At 33.3% G+C, this 25,690-nt stretch overlaps 1 protein-coding gene across 2 annotated transcripts in view; it reads right to left on the bottom strand.

Moving 5' to 3' along the window:
• PRMT3 (protein arginine methyltransferase 3) overlaps positions 1 to 25,690 on the bottom strand; it is a 126,775-nt gene that overhangs the window by 46,457 nt on the left and 54,628 nt on the right. For both annotated transcript variants that reach the window (XM_019742634.2, XM_074336134.1), the window contains 2 exons: positions 14,625 to 14,703; positions 103 to 290 (listed from right to left, as the gene is read on the bottom strand). In XM_019742634.2, the coding sequence (XP_019598193.2) occupies positions 103 to 290; positions 14,625 to 14,703 (267 nt within the window). The remainder of the gene's footprint in view (positions 1 to 102; positions 291 to 14,624; positions 14,704 to 25,690) is intronic.

Genomic DNA, 25,690 nt, shown 5'->3' with positions numbered 1-25,690 from the left:
TGACATAAAAAATCAACATTAATTTTAAATACTGAACTCATAAATGAACACTAAGAAAAATGGAAATGCTGTTATAGAAAATAAAATTGGTAAAACACTTACCTTAATGCTACAAGGGTCTGAAATAAGAGTCTTTGGATCTAAAACTTCTACAACAGCTTCTGGAATAACTGCTTTCTTCATGCAGGACATGTTGAAGCCATAGACATCATCCCAAAAAGCAATTCTATCAGCGTGTTTATTCGTATCACTTACAGCCACCAGGCTGATTGTGCAAATATCAGGGTAGACTGTAAGAAATAAAACATCCAACAATTTAGCATGATCTCTCTTTAAGACAAAATACAATTTTTTAAAGGCTAAATATAAATACCAAATCCATAAGTATGGATGACTAGCAATTGATCACTAGCAGTGGTAGGTTAATGAAGGTATAGATCAGGAAAATAACTAAGTTCCATTTTGTAGCCTCTTTAAAAATAAAAACTATTTCCATTATTGTAATGGTAAGATTAAAAATAAGGATTTCATTGATGAGTTCTTATTAAAATAATTAAAACAGAATGACATAATTAAATAATCCTGAAATGAATATATTCATTAATATTAAACTTACAATTACCCTTTCCTATTATAAAAAGGAAATATTTATGAACATTAAGTATGTGCCAGAGAAGTTATTCTAATTTATAGACTATGGATACATGTCCCTATTGTCAAGAAACTTAGACAATTTTGACAAATAAATGGGCAATTATTTGTGAGGGGGAAGTCTGAGGGACTCAGGGAGTTTATTGCAAAAACAGCTAATCCAGATTTGGCTGTAGCAGGAGAACAGGAGTATTACGTAAGATAAAAACTGGAGTCAAGTAAATTAGGAGTGGGGAAGGAAAGAGTACTCTAGGGAAAGCAAGCAGCATGCATATAGGGTCACAGTTAATATGTACTCCAATTTGAGAGAAACAGTGAGATATAAAGGTAAAAAGGTTAAGTAGGGACCAAAGAAAACATGGCTGAGTAAACTACATTAGTAAATTGGATTTTATTCTAAGAATAATGATGAGCGAGTAAAAAATTTTACATAGGGTAGCAACTTGATCAGATTTTGTTTTTAGAAAAGCCATCTGGAGTGGAGAATGAATGGGAGGGGGCAAGACTAAGACAAAGACAAAATAAAAGATAGTTGTAATAATCCAGGTGATCTGAAGTACATGGCTGTGGGAATGGAGAGGCGATATAGCCAAAGGCTATTCAAAATGTAGAAACTCAAAGGACTATAAGATTGGCTGGCAGTGAAGGTGAGGAAGAGAGAAGAGTCAAGGATGACAGTTTTTAGCTTTAGCAACTGGGCAAATTATGGGACTAATCATTAAATAGGCAATACATAAGGGCCAAACAAGAGGAATATGAGAGTTTATTGCTCGTAAGAGAAACAGGTGAAAATATCCAATAAGCAGCTGAATATACAGACCTAAAAGTCAAGAGATAATCTTGGCCCAAAATACAAATTTGGGACCATGAGCATATAAATGGAAATGTAAGTTATGGAACTTACATGAGGTCTGCTAAGGAGAGTACATGATGAGGACCAGGATTTATGGTGCGTGTGGAAGAAAAGGAGGTTGAGAAGAAATAGCTGCAAAGCTGGGGCTGCAGGAGTTAAGAAGAAAACCAGGAGAGTAAATGTTAAGAGGGGTAAGGGCAGAGAATGTTTAAGCAGGACACTCTCTTCTAATAACAAACTTGTCTTTGTAACAAAATTTTTTAAATATTAATTTTTACTAATAACTGTCCTTCAAATATCAACATTTATCAGAATTAAAATATAAATCACACTTTCCTATATCAAGAAACTGAAAGCAAGTACATATGTACCATAGAAAGGCACAAAAGAAAATTTCATGGTTATTAACTAGTCTCCAGACTTAAACAGTAGAGAAATAATTCTCTCCTTCCCCAAACGTTGCTTCTATCCACAGCCTTGGGAATTTTATTATTCAATGATAACAGCACTAACTTATCTTCCAAATAAAGCCCATGATAAGCTCTGCTGGCATCAAAGCAATTGCTTCTTTCAAACCTGACAAGTGAGATACCCAGAAAAAATACTTGGTGCTATACCGCTGATAAGAACTTCCTCAAGTCCATCCTAAGGGGACAGGTAGGCAGATGTGAGAGGCAGATGGGCTAGAGTCCATTGTCATGTAAATTCATATACTTCTACTCTCCTCTCTTCCTCCACAGACATGGTAAACCTCTTGACTGGGCTTAAATTCCTGACTGATACAAATTCTTCAAAGCAACTGATTTGTTATTGAAAATGCTGACCCAGGAAGAATATCAGCTACAGAAAAGGATGCTTAGTTTCTTGAACCAGATCTTTCAGATGAGAAACACTGAAGAAGAAACAGAATTCTGAAGCAACTTTAGATATTTGGCAACTTCTGTATGTATCCTTTGTTGGACTTAATATGACAATCATATAAGCTATCCCACAGTAATTTCATCCTTAAAGAGGAACATCATAAAGGTATAGATCAGAGGTTAGCAAACATTTTCTGTAATTATTTTAGGTTTTGTGGGCCATGTAGTGTTTGTTCAAACTACTCATCTCTGCTGCTACAGTATGAAAGTGGCCAGACAATACATACATAAACAAATGAACGTGGCTATGTGCCTATAAAAGTTTATCTATAAAATGGGCAGCAGGCCAGCTATAGATACACCCGATATTGAGGAGGAAGAAATGGATGAGGGAGGTATTATCAGAGCCACCATATTGTACTACTTGCAGCGTAGTCTATGGGTATCAAATATCCTCTGGAGTTGTGCAGAGTACACACACTAGATTTATTTAACATAGTTCATAGAGTTTTTTAGAATATTAAAAATCTTAGTGAAATTTTAAAAATAGCACCAGTTGCTGTATCAGGGGTTGCCAAAATGGCCCATTGGTCAAATTCAGCCCACTGCCTGGTTTGTAAATCAAGTTTCATTAGGACACTGCCACACTCATTCATCTACCTATAGTCTATGGCGGTGCAATGTTACTGTGGCAAAGTTGAGCAGTTGGGACAGAGACTATATGGCTTACAAAGCTGAAAATATTTACTATTTGTCCTTTGGTAGAAAAAGTCTGCTGACCTCTGGCTCTGTATCAATCAAGCAATATGATGAACTAGTACTACTACTAAGAATTAAAAACAAGTTTTTCATAAGGAAAAACTACAACTTTTAAAACTAATAAAAAAACAGTTTTGAAAACATGTTGGTAAGAAGAAACAAACTAAAGAGGAATATGGTTTTACTTTTTTCAGTGTTGAGGTATGTTTTTCAAGCTAATTATATTTCACAAAGATATAGAAAATAATAGTGTTTGTATTTGTTAGCATTAGAAATGAAATTACTTTTTAGTTAGTTAAGATCTATGACTATTCAGAAAGGACTTGTAATCAGTGTTATAGGTCAATCTGGTTCTATATCCACCTCCTCACAGCTGGCTAAAATTTGGGGCCACCTGCCAAAATCCTGACTAACCTTTTACCTTCACATTCTGACACATTTGTCATTTGATTTTTTGTCACACAGAAGCATAATTGAATAATTATTCCTTCTTGTAGGTGAAATTAACAAAGCGCTGATTGGACAAAAGCACCCTCTTAAGAGACCATTTATAAATTCATGGCTTTGACATCTGTGTCCTTCTCGATTCACTGCCCAGAATTCATTTGTCACTAGAACAGCTCACATGGTGAATAGATAAAGATGGGAAATCCTTTATCCCTTAGAAATGCCTCACAAACTTTTGGACACTAAAGGATAAGATTGAGATGCATAAAGAAACAATTCTTAGTAAACACTAGCATCACTGCTTGTATATTAGAAAAACAGAGTAAAAAGGTTTAGAACAAAAGGAGATAATAAACAAGTCGAAAAAACTGTTCTTCTCACAGTACACATGAACAATATGAAGATTTTAGAGAAATAATGATTGATAGGCATAAAGAAAAATGAAAACAATAAACAAATACAGTAAAGTTGCAAGATACAAAATCAATGCACAAAATTCCATTGCGCTCCTATATAACAACAATAAAATTTCAGAAAAAGAAATGAAAAAAAAATTCCTCTTGCAATTGCAACTAAAATAAAAAAATACCTAGGAATACACATAACAAAGGATGTGAAATAAATTCCTTTTCAATTGCAACTGAAAAAATAAAATGCCTAGGAATAAACTTAACAAAGGATGTGAAGAACAAATACAAGGAAAACTATAAGACATTATTAAAAGAAACTGAGGAAGACACAAAGAAATGGAAAGCTGTCCTGTGTTCATGGCCTGGAAGAATCATCATAATTAAAATGGCCATATTACCCAAAGCAATATACAGATTTAATGCAACCTTCATCAAAATCCCAACGGCATTTTTTAAAGAAATAGAACAAAAAATCATCAGATTTGTATTGAATCACAAAAGACCCCAAATAGCCAAAGCAATCCTGAGAAAAAGAACAAAGCCAGAGATACCACACTCCCTGACCTCAATTTATACGACAAAGTGACAATAATCAAAACAGCATGTTCCTGGCAGAAAAACAGACACACAGACAAATGCAATAGAATCAAGAACCCAGAAATAAACCCACATATATATGGGCAGAAAATTTTTGACTAAGGAGCCAAAAACATACAATGGAGAAAAGAAAGGCTCTTCAATCAATGGTGCTGGGAAAACTGGAAAGCCACATGCAAAAGAATGACACTAAACTGCCATCACCATATACCAAAATTAACTCAAAATGGATCAAAGACCTAAATATAAGACCTGAAACAATAAATTGCATGGAATAAAGAGTGGGTACCAAACTATTGGACCTTGGGTTCAGAGAGGATTTTATGAATTTGATCTCAAAAGCAAGGGAAATAGAAGCAAAAATGAATGAATTGGACTATGTCAAACTAAAAAGCTTCTGCACAGCAAAAAAAAACAACATAACAAAACAAAGAGGCAACCAACTGAATGGGAGAAGATATTTGCACACAATACCTTGATAAGGGGCTAATATCAAAAACATATAAAGAACTCAAACAACTCAACAACAAAAAAAACAAAGTGAAAAATGGGCAGAGGACCCAAACAGATACTTCTCCCAAAAAGACATACAAATGGCCAATAGATATATGAAAAGATGCTCAACTTCACTAGCTATTATGGAAACGCAAATGAAACCCACAATGGGATACATCCTCACTCCTATAAAAATGGCTATTATCAACAAGACAAGTAATAACAAGTGTTGGAGAGGGTGGAGACAAAGGAACTCTCATACACTGCTGGTGGGAATGTAAATTGGCACAGCCGCTATTGGAAAATAGTATGGAGTCTTCTTCAAAAAATTAAGAATAGAATTACCACTCAACCCAGCAGTCCCTCTTCTGGTTATCTACCCAAAATATCTGAAAACACTTATCAGTAAAGATTTATGTACCTCTCTGTTCACTGTAGCATTATTCACAGTGGCCAATGCACAGAAACAACCGAATCATCCTTCCACAGATGATTGGATAAAGAAGATGTAGTATACATACCCAATGGAATACTATTCTGCCATAAGAAAAGATGAAATAGTGCCATTTGCAACAACATGGATGGATCCTGAGATGATCATGCTAAGTGAAGTAAGTCTGACAGAAAAAGTCGAGAACCCTATGACTTCACTCACATGTGGAATATAACACTGGAAGCAACAAACGAACAGTACAACACAAACAAAACTCATCAACACAGACAATAGTTTAGAAATTACCAGAGGATAAAGGGGGGAGAGGGTTTGTAGAAGAGGGTAAAGGTGGTCAAATATAAGTGATGGAAGGAGAACTGACTCTGAGTGGTGAACACACAGTACAACAGACAGATGATGCATTATAGAATTGTATACTTGAAACCTATATAATTTTAGTAACCAATGTCACCCCAACAAATTTAATAAAAATTTAAAACACAAAAAAAGAAAAAGCCACTAAATCAGCAAATATTTTGGGAATTGAGTAAGCTTAAAAAATCAATTTCCAATTTACACAGTAAGTATATCTTTAAAAAAATTAACTAAAACCTATTTGGAAATTGAAAACATTTTCCCACCATTAACTTATAATAGCAACTAGGTCCACCAAAGTTTAGCAAGGCTAAAATGCTGTAATATGTACCAAAAAATTATGTACTAAAAAAAGTAAAAAATGATATTACCGTAATATCACTGAACAAAACCAAAATAATAAATGTGAAAAAAGCAGACCTGAAGATGATGAAATAGACATGAGTATACCATTATGCTTAAATACATTTCAAAACTTTTATAAGGTATAAACCTACCACTAATCTCATTATTTACCAGCTGTAACAGGAGGAGAAATAACATTTATTGAGTAACTAGTTTATGTCAAGCATCTCATTTAGACTTTTGACTAATTCTATAAAGCTGAATTATAATCCCCCTTTTACAGATAAGGAAACTGAAGTTCAGAGAAATAAAGTACCTGGCCCAAATTACTGGTCTTAATCAGCTAACTAGATAACTAGTCATCTGACAATGGAGGGATTCAACTTAAAGTCTAATTGTAATATGTATATGCTTTCCATTATGTATGATGCTACAGTTTATGCTTTTGAAATGGAAGAAAGAGAAAGAGGAACCCTATTTTCTTAAGGTAAATGGGCACTTGCTGAAAGAGAAAGAGGAAGGAGGAAAGGGTTGAGAAAGATTGGAGATTAATAAAATGTCACGGCAAAGTGAGGAAAATGGAAACGTTCAGGCTTATTTCATTCATCCTGAGTAAAGAAATAAGACACGGTAAAAAGAAACACTAAAAAAGAAAGCAGCCAAGCAGAAATTAGGGAGGAGTAAGTAAACTGCACTCCTCAGTTTTCCACATAGAGAGGGAAACAGCAAGGAAAGTATATTTGCAAATCCGGAAATTACAACAGAGGCAATTTCTTATTAGCATAGATCAGGCTTCCAATGTAAAACCATTGACAGACGCAGATCTATCAGTGAATATTATGTACCATGTTTCCCCGAAAATAAGACCTAGCCAGACAATCAGCTCTAATGCATCTCGGAGCGAAAATTAATATAAGACCTGGTCTTATTTCACTATAAGACCAGGTCTTATATAAAATAATGTAATATAATATAATATAATATAACATAACATAACAATATAATATAATAATACCGGGTCTTATATTAATTTTTGCTCCAAAAGATGCATTAGAGCTGATTATCTGGTTAGGTCTTAATTTTCGGGGAAACACGGTATCTGCCACTCTATTTTGCTGCCCCCTTCTGAAATGTTTGTGGAATTCTGTGTTATAAGGGCCTGTTTGCCTCTATGGAAGCTGACAATGACAGACACTTGCTTTCCCTCCCTCCCTTGCAGGCTAGGCATGTGCACATGACCAAGGTTCCACGAATGATACGCACCCAAAGCTCTATCTTTCAGAGGCAGCAATGCCTACTGTTGGTGAGATCAGCAGTGTCATCTGTGTCAGCTCATGCCCAGCATTAGAAGTGGTCTCACTTCTAAAACAGTCATATAAGGTAGTTTTGAGCATTGTTCCTGGCTGCGTAACTTTCCAGACTATTTTCTCATAGAAGTTTTGTAACTTAGCCTATACTTTTAATAAATTCCTTCTCTGCTGAATAGCCAGGGTAGATTTCTATTTCTTCCAACAAGAACCCTGACTGATGCAAAGGGAAACATACATTGTAAATACATTCTTAAAACAGGACTGTTCCACTAGTTTTTGGTTTAGGCTCTAATGTGGGGACTGAACATCCATATTTTTAACAAAAGGCCCCAGTGATTGTGATGGTCTGTCAAAATGAGGAAACAGTGAGTTAGGAAATGGCTGCCATAGTAATTCTGCATTGTACTGGACATAGTCCTCAATTTCATAACCTGACAATTATAACTCAAAGAAGATGTATATTTTAAAGGACCCCATTAGAAATTTTAGTTCTGACCACGGATGTATGTGTGTGTGGGGGGGGAACCTTACATTTTGCTTTTAAGGAAAGGCACTGAAAATACCATTCTTCTCTAGTAATGTGAAAGGTATTTCCTTTAATGGCTCCTAAATTTTCTATGCAACCATTCTGATTTCACAAAAGTATTACCAGTTTTAAGGAAGTTTCAAAGAAAGAAATTATTTCTTTGTGTTCCTATCGGATCACAATTTCAATGTGTCCCATTCCTGAGGATGTCAACCCTGATTACATGATTAAAGCAGAGTCTGCTGGGCTTCTACACTGAAATCTACTCTTTTCCCTTTTGTAATTAAAAAATAGTTTGTGGGGAAGTTCTTTGAAACTAGGTAAATACCCCATTCTTAATCTAACTTTCAGATTATTCATTTATCTATATTTCAATGGATTTACTGTTTCCTATTTTATTCGAAGAGTTATAAGCAAAAAAAAAAAAAAATTAAAGGTAGAAAGTATGGAATAATAGAAGTAAACTGTTCCTACTTGCAGATGACAGGATGTTAACATAAAAAAGCCAAATAAATTTATAAAACAATTACTAGAACAAGCAAACTTAGCAAGGTCATAGAATACAAGGTTAATAAACAAAAATCAATTGTATTTTTACTAGCGGCAGCCAACTGAAAAATGCAATCTAAAAATTTCCACTTGTAAGAATGATAAAAAAATTTAAATACTTAAGAATAAATTTAACAAAAGATGTGCAAGATCTCTATGTTGAAAATTATTTTTAAAATGCCAAGAGAAATTACAGACCTTAAAAAATGAAAAGATACACTGTGTTCATGGATTGGAAGACTCAATATTAAGATGCTGATTATTCTCAAATTGATTTATTCATTCAAGCCAATCCTATCATAATTTTAGCAGCCTTTTTTACATTGATTGATAGATTCTAAATTGATATTCTAAAATTAATAAGATTCTACAATTTATTGTAAAAAAACACACATACATACACACATAACCAAACGGCCAAAGCAATTTTTAAAAAGAATAAAGATGAAGGGCTTTCTTTACCTGATATCAATACTTAGTATAAAGTTACAGTAATTAAGACAAGGTAGTATTGGTGAAAGAATAGACTTAATAGACCAAACTAAATGAATACAGATACAGACCCACATGTACATGGTAAATTAGTTTTCAACAAAGCTGCCAAGCAATTCATGGGAAAGGATAGTCATTTCAACAAAAGGTATTGGAAAATATTAACATCTACTCTTACCTCATATAATTCATAAAAATTAATTTCAAATGAATTACAGACCTAAATGTAAAATCTAAAAATTCACAAAGAAAACATATCAAAATTCTGTGCAATCTTGAGTAAGGCAAAAATTTCTTAGTTTGGACCTTACCTTAATATGACAGAGACTGAGCACATATTTAAGAGTCATCCGTATATATATCCTTTTCTGTGAGCTGCCATTCAATTCTTTGCTCAATTTTCTATTGGGTTTGTGGTCTATTCATTTGTAGAATATTTATATGTTAAGGAGATTAGCTTTTTGTTGGTGACAGGAAATAAATTTTCTTTTCAATCTGTAGTTTCTTTTGTGACTTTGTGTATGGCATATTCTGCCACTTATAAGTTTAGTTGGATATAATCAAATTTATCAACCTTTTTTCTAAGGCATCTGAATTTAAGCTCGTATTTAGAAAGCCCTCTTCCCTCAAGTTTATAAAGGAATACATCTATGTTTCCTTCTAGTAGTTTTACTTTTTTTCTTCTGCATTTACATTTTGACGCATTTACCATTTACAACAGTATATAATTTATTGTGTGGGTTAAACATTACTGTTTTCTATTTTACAGAGGGCTACCCAATTGTCTCAACACAATTTACTACAGTAAATTATTTCCTTAATTGTATGAGATTCAATATATTGTTGGGTCTATACAAGATTTTCTATTCTGCTCAACTATGTGTCCATTCAAGAGCAAGAATATATTATTTTTGTTATCGAGGCTTTAAATGTGTTTTACTATTTGGTAGCACTATTCTTCCAGTCCTCCCACTCCTACCCTGCTGCTACCCTTCTATCTTAGAGTTTTCCTTGCCATTCCTATTAAAAAAATTTTTAAATCCCAATTTAAAAAAAAATCCCAATTCATTGGGATTGATTACAATTTTAGGAAATTTATTCTATAAAAAATTTTCAAACACATACAAAAATAGGGAAGAGCATAATTAACTCTCGTGTACTTAACATCTATCTCCAACAACTGTCCATGTTTTTGGATTGCATCTCATTTTAAATTAATTTTGGGAGAACTGACATCTTTATGGCACTGATTCTTTATATCCATGATTGTCTTTTCATTTATTTAAATCTTCTTTGGGCATCCTGCAGTAATAAAGTTGTCTGCATATAAGTCTTGCTTATTTCTCATTATGTTATTCTGTACCTCTATAATATACTAAATTCTTTCATCATTTATAATTTTCAGTTGATTCACTTTAAGTTTCATATGATTAATTTCATAATATTTTGCCCCAATTCCCTCTTGTTTGATATCAATATCACGAGTGTTTTCATGTTGGGGGTTGGGGGAAATTGCCTGAATATCTTTTTTCATCCCTTTAACTTTTCTGAATAATTTTGTTTTAGATGTGCCTCTATAAAGTACACAGAATTGGCTTTTCTTTGGTGATCCAATATCCAATCTGAAATTCTTGTGTTCTGAATAGGTGAGTTTAGCCCACTTAAATTTATTGATACAAGAAATACTTTTTGTTTACAACTCTACCATTTCATGTTATCTTTTCTGTATCTGTAGTTTTTGTTTTGTTTTTTAAGTAGCTCACTACGTGGTCTTTTTGCTTTTTTCCAGAGTATTAGTCCTTATATTTAGGAAGTTTTGAATTTTTGTTCAAGTAGCTAAATATATAATTACAACCTTATAGAATATTTCTATTTTCAACACTCTTTACTAATCTATCATGAGTAATGATAAAATTAGTATATTTCCTTGTCCTTCCCCTTCCCTTCCCTCTTTTTAATCACCCAATTTTTTTAAAACATTAAAAGGAGAATGCACTGATGATACAACAAATACAGAAGTAGGAATAGAGTTAGTACACAGCTTTAATATATTTTTCAGGAAAGTGAGAAATCAAATCATATCCCAATGCATTTGATCTGAAAGAGTGGGAAATACCATTTCACTTTTTATAAAGTCATTTTAATTGAGGTATATTTATATGCAGTAAAACTCACTCTTTTTGACTTTTTTCGTGTATAAGTCTACGTGATTTGATAAATATACAATCACGTAATCACCATCAAAATGTACATATAGATAAAAGATGTATCACTGCAAGCCTCACCACTCAATTTTAATCAATTGTATAATTTTATTACCTTTGTAGGGCTAAAAGTGATAATTCTGTTACTTGATTTGTCAGCTTTAAATGATATTCCATAAATTCCTGCTGTTAAAGATAAAGCAATTGAAGTATATGCACTTTCTCCCTCATGCCTTCTGCATTCCCTTTCCAATTTTTCTGAGATACAGCATGTGACATTGTTATGGTACAAAACATTTGCATTCTATGTTGTTATCCTAAAACATACATTTGTTTTTGCCTTAATTCTAGTTGTAAAAGAAACAACACCGGTTACGACCATTTTCTTAGTTTTCCTCCTCATCTCTTGGTTGGTTGAATGTAAAACACTACAATTCCTAACACAACTAGCATTTGTAAATCTTAGCTAAAATTAGTATAAGTAGTCTTTAGTAAGCCCAATTTCATTAGCTTTACAAAATTATTTTTATTAGTAGTAATAGAAAATGAGTTCTTGCTTGGTGATAACAAGGAGAATGAATACTCAAGTTACTGGCTAAGTTTTATCAAGTTTCACTTCATGCTATCATCTATGTATATATGTGTGTACGTGTGTGTACATATATATATTAAAAGAACATAAATTGAACACTAATTCATATAAAAATGTAAATTGGGCTCCCTTCATGTTTATATGGGTCTTCAATATTCTCCTCTCATATTCTAATTCTTTCTAAAATCTTTACAGTATAAGTTGCTTAATAAATCTTTCCTTCAGCAAAACATGAAAGAAAACTTTACTTTGCAATAGAAGAATGAGCATGATGGTTGGTGACATTCATCAAGGCATACGCAAATGCACACAATAGGCTAAACTACTTCATGTTACTCATTTCTGACTTTTCCTTCTTTTCTCTTGATTCTGTTAAATAACATTCAACAGCACTACTTATGCAGTTAAATGCTGACCTCGCTTCAATATACTTCCAGATTATCTTAGTACTAATATTAGTTATATGAAAATTTGGAAAAAGCTAGACTTACGAGCCTCTACTTTATCCTTCTGATGATGGGAAATAGCACTGCCACTATTTCAACTATAACCTCATTACTCACATGCTGTAAGTTCTTAATGAATTTCATCAAGAATTCAATTTAAATGTATTAAGTTGCTGTCACTCCTTCAGTAAGATCAATGAATATCACTCAGGGAGGTATGGAAACAGTTTTCTGAATCTTCCCTAGAACAACTTCAAGGTAAAAAATCAGACTCAATAAAATACACGTTAGTACGGAAACAAGGGACAATGAAAAGAAATATCCAGCAGATCTGAGTTTAAAAAAAAAAAAAAAATCAAGGCTTGGCTGCTTAGCATATATCATCCAGGACCCTTTTGTTTCTAAAATCTCAAAGAGCTGTTTTCAAAATTACATGTAATAACACAAGTAAAGGCAGAGTATATTATCTGGCAGCTTGTACAGACAATTCACAAATGGTAGATAACACTAGTTTTTAAGTAATTAAATATAGTACTCATTTTTTTTAAAAAAGCCACTGCAATTATCGAAAGATATAGCCAATAGTTGCAGGGCAAAATATATCTAAAAATTCTAGCCAAGTTCATGTCAGAGATCAGGAGTCTATCTTAAAATGGATGTAGAAAACAGTGACAAAATGAGAGCATTTGAAAAAGAAAGGCAATCCATTTAAATGCTATTATAAAAAGAACTCTATTGTCTTGGAAAATTTTCTCTGCGCTTTATGTTTTGGCCTTACTGATGTCTATTGTACCATAACTACCAAAGTAATTTCATAGAACATGGACAGGCAGGAGTGCTTTATGTCACTAGTTCAAGATCTCTCCTCCTTTTCATCCATTTTTATAGAACAGTTTTATCAACTGCACTGACCATGGACGCCATTTGTTGATCCTGAAGCTTTGAGAAAGGGAAGGTGCAGGGAGAGGTGAGTGAAGGGAAACCAACGTTATTCAATTTGATTGTAATGTTTCAATTCAATAAACACATATGATGTTGTATCTATGCTCCAGGAGATGTAGAGCTCGCTGAAGAGTCAAAGAAGAGCAAAACATAATTCCTGTTCTGAAAAAATATTTTGTTTGTGTACAACTGTTCACAGCAGAAGGCCTGTAAAAACCCAGTATCACTTAGAGTATGCAGAGCTAAAATGATTAAGAGTTCACTAGGGACATGAAAAGAAAGCCTTCCAAATTTATTGGGATCCACTTAAAAATACTGATTGGGTATGCTGTGCTTTAAAAACTAAGTAAAACCAGTCACTATTTAAATGTTCTCATTAAACCACATGGAAGCCAGGTTTATGTATTTAGTGAAGTCATGGAAAATTTGCCACTAAAGTGAATACCGTATTTTGCCAGGTATAATGCGCACTTTTTTGCCCAAATTTGTGAGGGAAAAATAAGGATGCGCATTATACATGGGTAGTACTAATTCCGTATCTATAGAAATGTTTCTAATTCTTTTATGTATGCTTATGAGTTAAAAATGTAACTCTAGAAAACAATAATGATATCCGTATGCAAAATAATACCCTGGGATAATTGGTTTTGTGGAACTTATGACGAACTTGAAATGACAGACTTCTTGGCCTTCTGTGATGTGTAAATATCATAAATTGGTTACCAGTACATAAAATTTCTTGTACCTTGTATCTGTTCTTGTGTTTTGTAATTATTTGTTACAGAAAATTTCTTGTAATTATGTTAAAAAATAAATACTAAAATTCCTTTATAATAAAAAAACAAGTACCTAAATGTAAACAAATAAAAAATTGAATTAAAAAATTAAAACACAAGATTTTTTTCCCTGAAAGTTTGAGCCAAAAACCTGGGTGCGCATTATACACAGGAATGCATTATATATGGCAAAATACAGTAACCTCTAACCTAGCATAAAATGTTCTTTTGAAAAAACAAATAACTAAATGTCATAAGGATTAAAAAAACAAAAACTTTGTTAGATTTTGATTTGAATATCACAGCTTCCAAACCCAGTCCTTTGTATTTTTATAAAAAGTGTTCTTGAGAATACCATTAACTTTGAGTCCTGCATATCTTATATATAATGTTCTACTATCAACAGTGTACTAAACAAATGTCTTAAAGCTCCATCTAATGGAAACATCTTTCATCTCTATTGGGAATTTTCTCAGTCATGCATAGTTTATTTGAAATCCAAAGGTTCATTTGGTTCTGCCATACTAAAATTTGATTATTAAAGCTAGAATTTTATACTCACCCGATCCTCCTTTTGCCAAGTATTTGTTCTTTGCATAAAGGACAGAATCTAACATAGACTCAAAAAGAAGAAAATAGCCCTGTAGAAAACAGAAAAAAAAAAGGATTTTAGAAATGTGCAATATCCTCATATGCAACCTGGTCTACCCTTTTAATGAAAAATATATTTTTTGCCTGTACTATAAAATGTTCTGCAAAGTTTTAAATTATTTTTTGCAGTAAGTTCTCCACATAATAATTAGAAAATCAGGCCAGGGCATAAAAGTGAATCCAGAAAGTTTATGGATTCAGTATATTCAGCAGGATGTACTGAACTTTCTTTACCTGGGCTTCCACTTTTTAGACAATTGTTTCTTCCTCATTAAAAAAAAAGAAATTAAAAAAAAAGAAAATTCAGATGGAAATGGTTAACAAATCCTATAACTCTCTGAAATATTGTGAAATTAATCCAGAGCAGTGGTTCTCAACTATATTTTGCAATGTCCGGAGACATTTTGATTATCACAACTGGGGAGGGTGAGGAGGAGGGATGTTACTGGCATCTAGTAGGTAGAGCCAAGGATGCTGATCAACATCCTACAATGCACAGAACAGCCCCCACCACAAAGAATTGTCTGGCTCCAAATGTCCATAGAGCAATGGTTGAGATATCCTGGTCTAGAACACCACTTTCTGTCCAGTGACTTGCTCTTTGGTTAAATAAAAAAGGAGAGGGGATCTTTAATCATGAGGTTTGAGAAAATCAGATGCTATATCCTCCTCTTAGAGATTCATAGTGCACATTAGCACATTAATAGTTCTGAGAAGTGTTATGATGAGGAGGACAGTTGAACATATTTTAACCAAGTATTACCTACTCTTTGACTAGAGACCTGTTTTGTTTTGTTTTTCTATTTAACGTCTTGCACAACTAGTGTCGTTTGAAATACATACAGTTCATGAAACACTGCCCTAGTGTACTCCAGATTTGAGAGAACAGTAATGAATCCTCCACCAAGAAAGAATAATCATAGCACAAATGAGAAGATAATGTGCCATTACTGGTGTCACGACACAGTACATTCTAATAGTATGCTACACAGTTTATTAAAGAAATGACAAAGTAATCATGAGTGAGAGCTTAATGTCAGTTTCAGTCTGTTCTCCTACTGGAACCCAATCACCAACAGCCCTGAGCAGCAGGAAAAGTTAAGTGCTCAGCACACAATATACCTTATTATTGCTTAGGGTGAAACATGAATTTTACCCTAGTGTTAGACTTCTAAATCAAAAGTATTCTCACTCATTTGTTTTGTGCACAAATAACTGTTTGACAGGATAAATACAATAGTCTTCAACCAAGATGAGGGTTTTAAAGGTTTCTCTAGAACAAGAAAAACCTGCAAATCTAAATGGATAATCTTCAACAAGAGATTAAAAGCAAATTTAAATTACAGAAAATACAGCTCTCATGCTTGACTCACTTATAAAGGAACCTAATTAAATTGCCGCTAGCATCTCTACTTTGGCATTTACCCCCAACACACTAATTCACAGATAAGAAAATAATTGCCTACAAAAGAAAGACTTAGCAACAAAGCTCTTTTATTAATGTGTTTGCATTATGAAAATTAAGGATTTGGTGGAAACTCTTTTTCTGGATAGAGTACTTCAGTAATATAATTCTTACAAGTTAGTTCCCCATTAGTATCATCTGTGTATTTAAAGCACAAGAGACTTTTGGAATTCAACTAAGAAATATTGATCAAGCTGACAGAATTCATGCAGATCAATACACACTAACGCTAATAAATAGGCATTAATCCGTTGATTAAAGTGAATTATAATTTATGCCAAGGAATTATTAAAAGAGGAGGCATCTATTTACCCTATGGGAAAAAGATCAGCTGGTAAAACATGTCACTAGGTTAAAGAAAAAAATGATTCCTATTTGCAAGACTGCAGCATGCTAAAACATTAAAATAAAATAAACCCACATTTTGGTACAAATTAAGCATTCATTACAGCCTAATCTTTTAAGGAAGAGGTTAAAAAAATAGTTTATTGATTTGGCATTGTGTGAAAACTGTTTCTAGTATTACTCTTTCAAAGTAATTGTCTAAGTATTTTGCTTTCATATGCTCAAATTCCATCTTACTCTCATGTACTACAAACAAACCAGAACAGTCTTTTTGATCAACAACTGACAGTAGCTCCTTCTAGCAACACGCTTCTTTACTGTGTTAAAGATAAAGTTATTATTAGCCATTCATTAGAGATTAAATTACACCATATTTTAAATTGGTATTATTGTCAATACCAATAAAATAGTATGAGAGTGGACTCCTGGATTTAAATCCCAGAAGAGCCCCTTTTTTCCTATGTGACCTTGGGTAAGTATACATCATTGTGCCTCAGTTTCTTCACCTGTAAAGTGACAATAACAATGACATTCTATTTCATACAGTTGTTGTGAGGATTAAATATATTAATACACGTAAAAGGTTTGGAACAATAAGTCTCATTAGCTTAACTGGAAAAAATTAAGCGCTATTTAAAAAATATATTTGTGGGGTGGCCGGATGGGTCAGGTGGTTAGAGTGCAAACTCTTAACAACAGGGTTGCCGGTTCGATTCCCACATGGGCCAGGGAGCTGCGCCCTCCACAACTAGATTGAAGACAGCGAGCTGCCGCTGAGCTGTCGAAGAGGTGGCCAGATGGCTCAGTTGGTTAGAGCACGAGCTCTCAACAACAAGGTTTCCAGTTCAATTCCCTCATGGGATGGTGGGCTGTGCCCCCTGCAACTAAAGGTTGAAAACGGCAACTGGACTTGGAGCTGAGCTGCGCCTTCCACAACTAGACTGAAGGATGACGACTTCACTTGGAGCTGATGGGCACTGGAAAAACACACTGTTCCCCAACATTCCCCAATAAAAAATTTAAGACAAAAAAGAAATATATACACACACACACACACACACACACACACACACATATGTATTTGTAAAGGCTAATCAGAATTTTTAAATTATGTTTAATAAATTAGAGAATAAGGACTTACCAGACAGTCCAGAATCATGTAATATTTAAAGCATGGTCATATATTACAATCCATGAATAAGAACTACAATTCCTGTTTTTTCCCAAGAGTCTACCAGAATACATTTTCTTATGTTATTTCTTTTTTCACACCAGCCAAGACTATGTGTATGCATGTGCATACCAATATGCATGCATGCATATTGACAATTAAGTTTGTGAACTTGTTGCAACAATGTTGCTAACCTTTTTTTCCATATCAAAGCGATTATTCATTAGGAATTTGTACCACGGGACAAACAGCTAACCAAGTTTACTATTTGGAAGTTCTGAAAAGGCTGTGTGAAAAAGTTAGACGACCTGAACTTTTGACCAACAATTCATGGCTCTTGCATCACGACAATGCACCAGCTCACACGGCACTGTCTGTGAGGGAGTTTTTAGCCAGCAAACAAATAACCGTATTGGAACACCCTCCCTACTCCCCTGATCTGGCCCTCAATGAATTCTTTCTTTACCAAAAGGAAATACTGAAAGGAAGACATTTTGATGACATTCAGGACATCAGGGTAATACAACGACAGCTCTGATGGCCATTCCAGAAAGAGAGTTCCAAAATTGCTTTGAAGGGTGGACTAGGTGCTGGCATTGGTGCATAGCTTCCCAAGGGGAGTACTTCGAAGGTGACCATAGTGATATTCAGCAATGAGGTATATAGCACTTTTTCTAGGATGAGTTCTCAAACTTAATTGTCTGGCCGTGTGTGCGTGCATGCACATGCACTTAAAATTTCTTTAAAATTAAGAAATAAAAATTAAAAACCCAATCAAAAATAATTTGATCAAATTGGACAAATTAGTGCCAATTCCAACTTCAGGATTTTTCTCAAAAAGATAATCAGCAATTTTTTTTCCCCTGGGCCAAAAACATCCATTTTACTTAATACTCTGAACTTCAGTTTTTATACTTAAGACTTTCCCATATATCTGCTTCCATTTGAACCAATAAACACCAATAAGCATTTCTCCACATACCCCTTAACAATTACCTTAGTTAAGATTAGAATTCTGATAGGTACAGCAATAATAGAGATAGTTTCTAAGATTCTACCTACTCAAACAACCTAATTTTCACATTAGAGAAATCAGTACTAGAGAGGTTAAGTGACTTATTCTAGGTCATAACCGGAAAAATAATACTGGACAATTTTAGTTCCCCTTACAAAACAGTGGCCTTAAGATTCAATTCCCACTGCTGCTAAACTCCATAATGAGGAAGAGTACAAAGAAACAAAAGAAAAAAGATAATCATCCCTGACAGCAAAAATACTCTTTCATAAACGCCATGTCTTTTCTTCTCATTTTTTAGAGTCAGCCAACATAATTAGGTGAGAGAATTTCAGAAAGCAAATGATCAAATGCTTTTGTTGATGCATGTAAAGGATTTAGCATAGTGCCTGGCAAAGAGTTATCACATAGATCATTATCACAGGACTCTTTAATTTGGAAGAAGTCACTATATGGAGTCAGCTACTTTGCAGTAGAGCTAGGCTAAAGTAGAAAGAAGCAGAAAGCCACAGCAAGTCTTCTTTGATCTTTCCCTACTTTTATTTCCTTTTTTTGCTTTGCAATGGTGTATAATTAAAAACAATTTCTCTATATCTATTTCTGATATCTTTTTCATCTCAGTAGCAAGCTATTGCTTGCGTAAGTTTCTTCCTTTTCTGTGAAAATACTTTCTAAACCTTAAGTTAAAGAATAAATGAACTCGCAAATCAATAGAAAAGTATTCCTTCAAAACCATAGATTACACATTTCTTCATAGAGTATCTCCTAAATATGCTACCATTTTTAAGACTCAATGAATTGTAACAATTTTATTGGTCATTCATTTTACTTAGTATCCAGATATCTGCTCAACTACTATCTCCTCAAAAAGAATTTTCATTCTGTTTCTACATAAAGTATCTTCAAGCTCCATTTCTTTACCATTTTCAATTTCATCATAGCACTTAAGAATTAAAATATTATTTATTTTGTGTTTACTTCCTTACTAAAATGAAAGCTCCAAGAGGAGCAAGGCCTTTGTCCATATTGTTTGAAGCTCTATTCCTGAGGGCTAGAACTGTGCCAGGAACACAGCAGAAACGCCCAGAAGTAATTTTTGAATGAATAAAAGAATTAATTATTAAGACTATATATGCATATCATTACACATTAAAATGAAACAATGCCTTTTTTGTTATTTTTCTGGTACAAATTAAAATCTGTTACTTTAAAATGCTGCTTTGCTTTCTAAAATTAAAAATTTCAAATAATGATGATGAAAATTGTTAAAGTTCACTGTATTAGGTTTCTTTACATGGCTTATTTAATTTTCCCCACAGCATATTTTATTATTTCCACTTAACTGATAAGAAAATAAGTCTTAAAATATTAAATAACATAAAATAATAGTACTTGAAAAACAGCTCATAATCACAGAATCAGTCGAATGAGCCATATTTTGAAACTTGGTCTAACAAAAGAGGTCAAGATCTGAATCACTATTCTATGTTGCTTCTTAAATTGATTTATATGATTAAACATAAGATTTAGTATTTGTATTATACCACGCTACGTTTGTAATTAAGTACTCAAATGTTCTGAAATGAAAAACTTCCCATGCAGCATATTAAATAAGATTAGGATTTACTATGGTATATCATTCATATTTCAGTGTGATAGCTTAGTTGGCAACTGGCTCTTAGCCACCATCTATTCTGAAAATTACCCATTTAGAAAATCAATGGACATACCAGAATATATGTAGAACCAATATATGACACTTTATGAGATAAATTAATATGCATAGTTAAAAATACTAGCAGATGAAGAGATTCATATATGTATTGCTAATGGTTATTGTCCTTTCTCTCAACTTTCCACTTTGCTAAACTTCATTTTACTATAGGCTCCCTCCGTGATAGTACAGTTTTTAATTTCCTGGGAATTGTCCTTGGTTCTGAACCAAGTCATTTATTACTGATATCAGAAGGCTTTGCTCCAAATGCCCTGCTCATCTGCAGTGTAATTCAGACTGTAATTTCACAGGCTGCTGCTTCACCTGTAGGGGTGCCATCTGGAAGAGAATTATACACAGTATTTTCTCCCATGATGCTCATGGGGCACTCTTCTTTACAAACTGACATTTACTTTTTAAAATTAAAATTTGCATGACACTTCAAAAATTAATTACTAAAATGGAACACTTTGATTAAATCTGAAACTAGAACATTAACATTATTCATTAAAACAGGAAACTTATTTTTAAAATGCCTGCTCATGATATTCTTGGAATAAATTAATGATAAAAGAAACTTGTATTACCTTTAGGATAAGGTGCTTCAATGATCTTTTTTTTTTCTGTTTAAATAACTAGATTACTAATACACCCTTAGGTAGAATTAACTATTTTAAAAAGTGAGGCAAGGGAGAGGCACAAATAAAATGAAGAGTTAATCTGTACAAAGTTTAGTGACAAATAGTCAATAATCTGGATTTATTTAAAGAGAAAAATAAAAGATTACTTCCAACAAATAAAAAAGCCTACAAAATCTAATCCCTAATTCTTAGTATATTTCTGAAACATAATAAATATTTGATGACCTTTTTTCCAATACTACTTTCAGTTCTATAAAATTTACTGTAGATAGAATTTTATCCAATGTGATTGGAACTACTAACCCATTGTTAATTGAAAACAATACATTTTAAGTAAAAACATATAAATGTAGATTTGTTTACCAATACTTTTTGAGGATGGATCCATCGATTAGAATCTTCACCATCTTCCTTGCATAAACCATAATGGATTGTAAATAATTTCGTTTGAGTAATTTTAAAATAAAAAAGAATCTCAGGGCATTTGCCAAGTGGAGAGCCCCTGAATCCTGTAATTCCTACCTTCCCATTCTTAGTCTTTCACAATTTAACTACTTTGTTCAATGACAAATATTTTTAAAATCTTGCTCAATATTTGTTAATATTAACTGATTTTACATAAATAAGCAGGCAAACAAATACAATAAACTCTTGGTAAACACATAACCCAACTGACAGGAGCAGAACAGGAGCAACACACTGAAGGGAACTTAAGTGTCCAGGTAGTCATAGCAATCCAGCAGGTGCGACACAAAAAGAATGCAGAACATCTACTTGGTGAATTAAATGCAGGAAGCTTCAATTGCCTCTTCAGGTGACAAAATAAGTTGTCATGATGTCACCTTTTTAAGGAAAATCTTCCTTGATGCCCAAGACTAGGGCAGTTGGCCTTCATTATCATCTAAGTTGGAGGCTGAGTTATTATCAATGCACAGAGATGAAATCTCCAAAGCAGGGTTTCTCAACCCTGGCAATATTGACATTTTGGGGCAGATAATACTTTATTGTGGGGGCTGTTCTGTCCATTGTAAGATGTTTAGCAGCATCCCTGGGTTCTACTTACTAAAGGCCAGCAGCACTCTCCTCCTGTGCCCAGTCACCTCCCTGCCCTATTGTAACCTAAAATGCTTCCAGACATTTCTCATTGCCCAAATAACCACAGGGGGCAAAACTGGACACCATCCCTCCATTGAGAACCACTGCTCTAGAGGTATCCAAAAAATAATTAGAAAAACATCTGCTCCTAACCTACAGTGTTCTCTGCTAAAAACGTACTAAACTTAAGATTTTACAGGATATATCTGATTTCATCTGATCTCAGATGATTTTACAGGAAGTAAAGTAACCTCTATTTATTTCACTGTTAAATTTATAATAGCCTTAGATATTGAATACCTGAATTGCAAAGATTTTTCAGTGACTCCCGAGTCTATCACTTGACTCTTTCATCTTAAATGTGCTAATGCTAACAACTTTATCACAAGTAAGATAATAAAGTTACATGAGTTTTAAAAGTAATTATGTAAAAAAGGTTATTAAAAGAAAAAATTACATGACTATGTAATATGCAATAATTTGGGTAAAAGTAAATAGAACATACATTCATATTTATTTATAAATGTTTAGAACATGTTTGGAATAATACACAATTAATTAGAAAAAATTATAAAGAAGACTAAAGGACTGAAAATACTATCATGGAAAAAGAACAACACTTCATAATGATAAAGAGGCCAAACTTTATCAAGAATACATAATAATCCTAACGTGTATACACCTAAAACACACATAAAAATATCTGAAGCAATAAATGACAGAACTGAAAACAATTCCTGAACTTTAGGTAGAAAACATGTATTATCCTTTTAGCACTCAATTAAATAAGTAGACTTAAACTAATAAAGATTTAAAAGACTAAATGATACTATCAACCAACTTGACCCAACCGATAATTATATAACACTCCATTCTAAAAGAATGTGGAACATTCAACAAAATGGACCATAAGCTGAGCCATAAAACAAGTCTGAAGAAATTTAATGGAATGATAACACACAGTATGGCCCTTGATATCAACCAAATCAAAGTAGAAATCAGTAACAAAAAGATATCTACAAATACATGGTGGTGGAAGGAGAACTGACTCTGGGTAGTAAACACACAATGGGATTTATAGATGATGTAATACAGAACTGTACACCTGAAATCTATGTAACTTTACTAACAATTGTCACCCCAATAAAACTTTAAGTAAAAAAAAGAAAACAAAGATATCTAAAAATTTTCCAAACACTCAGAAATTAAACAACATACTTCTAAATAACTTGTGAATCAAAGCAGAAAGCACTAGGGTAATATTTTGAATTGAATTAAAAAATTGTGGGATGTAGCAATAGCAGTCATAAAGGGAAATTTAGTTTTAAGAGTGGTGGAGAAAGCAAGGTACAGACCAACATGTAGAATATGCTTATGCTACACTAAATATAAGGGTGGGGTTTGTAATATATTTTGTTCATTGCTTTATCCTGCCTATAACAGTGCCTGGCACATAACAGCCACAAAATATTTGTTAAATGAATGAATGTCCCAACAGGTGGGAATATACATACATGTTTATAACAGATTAAAATATTTCAGGAACCGTAAAGGATTTTGTTGGCGGATTCAGGGTAGGTCCTAAGTGGTAGTGTAAAGACAAGGGAGGGATAAAATTTATAACTTCTACATATTATTACTTAGTCAAAACACAACAATGAAATTTTACATGTACATCACAGAGCAGCTATTTGTCAGAGCAGCTATTTCATTATTATTTCACTTGATCACCACCTTCTACGCAAGAATGAGAATGGTGATAACACTCAGCACCTATTATGTGCTTTTACTGTCCTGCAGGACTACTTCCTGCCTCGTCTCATACAACATACAGTTCTCCCTTTTCCGTGTTGTGGACTTATAGAGACACACTCAGCACAAGAGCTAATTTCCTCTGCATAGTTTGAAAAACTTTGATGAGTTTAAAAGTATTTCCTCCACTAGATGGCACTCTCACTTAATCAACAAAAGACTGAGAGTCAAATTGGCTCTTTTCCTCAAACTGCAGCAAACAGTCCAATCAGCAACTCTATCAAAGGAAAAAGTAAGGGGGATCAAATATATGGTGATGGAAGGAGAACTGACTCTGGGTGGTGAACACACAATGGGATTTATAGATGATGTAATACAGAACTGTACACCTGAAATCTATGTAATTTTACTAACAATTGTCACCCCAATAAATTATAACAAAACAAAACAAAACAAATAAAGTTTAAAAAAAAAGTGAGTCAATCTCAAAATCTTTCCAAATGCACAAGTTAGCCTTACCCCAGACTTACAGAATCAGTTTCCAAGGAAGAGGGCAGAGAATGCATGTGTGTTTCTAAAACAATATTCCCAACCCCAAAGTGGTTGGAAAAAAATCATTAATTATAACTAGATACTCTACTCTTAAAAATATAATTATTAGCTAATTCTTGTTTAAGGAAATTATGTTAAGGTGCACATATGAGTGACTCTATAATACTTATAAAGTATAGATTTTTGAGGCTGTAGAAGGGATGAACTCTATTAACAGTATGATCCAGAACTTAAAGAACAGAATCTCATTCCATTTCCAGCAACTGCATTTTAGAAACTAATGATCCTCTAAGTACAAAAATTTGCTAGAAGAATTTAAAAAAAAAGTACATCTTATTAGATGCATCAGTAAGTTGGTTTTCACCTTTAGAGCATTGGCTAAATCTAGTTAATGAACATGGGAAAACAGGTAACAAAACCCACGGAGTCATCTAATGTGAGGAAAATAAGAGGAAATTGTCCCAAACAACAGAGCAAATGTGAATTTAAAATCTCATTTGCTGCCAAACCTCCCCCTCCTAGTCAACTCAGTTTAGAACCTTGGTGCTGAGTGGTCAAACATACACTTCCTCCCCACCTCACCTCCAATAATTAACATAAGTCAGGCCTCACATAAATTTCCAATGCCTAGTGGCAGACAAAACTTCAACACAATAATTTAAAAGTGATTCTGCAACATACTCTGTTGGAATGACCATACAAAAACAAGTAGTCTCATACCACTATTAGTAAGAAAGCAGAATGAATATTGAGAATTTGGCAATAACGAGTAATACTAAATATGCATTGGCCCCTTGGCCCATTAACTGCACCTCTAGGAATGCAAAATGAAATGACACATGCATTCCTAGACGTAGGAATACTATAAATATAAATATAAATATATAGTATTATCTGCAATAGCAAAAGAATGGAAGAAATTTAAATGAGTGTTAGTTGTACCCATTATATTTATATACACAATAGAGTATTATACAGCCACAGAAAGGATCGAGGAGTATCTTTATATAATGATTGATATAGAGTGATCGCTAAGATATCATTTTAAATTTAAAAAAGCCAGATACGAAGCAATGTATAGAGTATGCTAACTGCATTAACACCAGGGTAAAAATATAAATATATACATATCTGATATTTTAAAAATAAACCAAAACCAAAAAAAAAAAAAAAAATCTATTCACTGAGGGACAGAAGGAATGGAATCACATAGTGGTTTTTTTTTCA

Source organism: Rhinolophus sinicus, linkage group LG06 (assembly GCF_036562045.2).
Source record: "Rhinolophus sinicus isolate RSC01 linkage group LG06, ASM3656204v1, whole genome shotgun sequence".
Lineage (NCBI taxonomy): Eukaryota > Metazoa > Chordata > Mammalia > Chiroptera > Rhinolophidae > Rhinolophus > Rhinolophus sinicus.
This window is presented reverse-complemented; position numbering and strand designations above follow the sequence as displayed.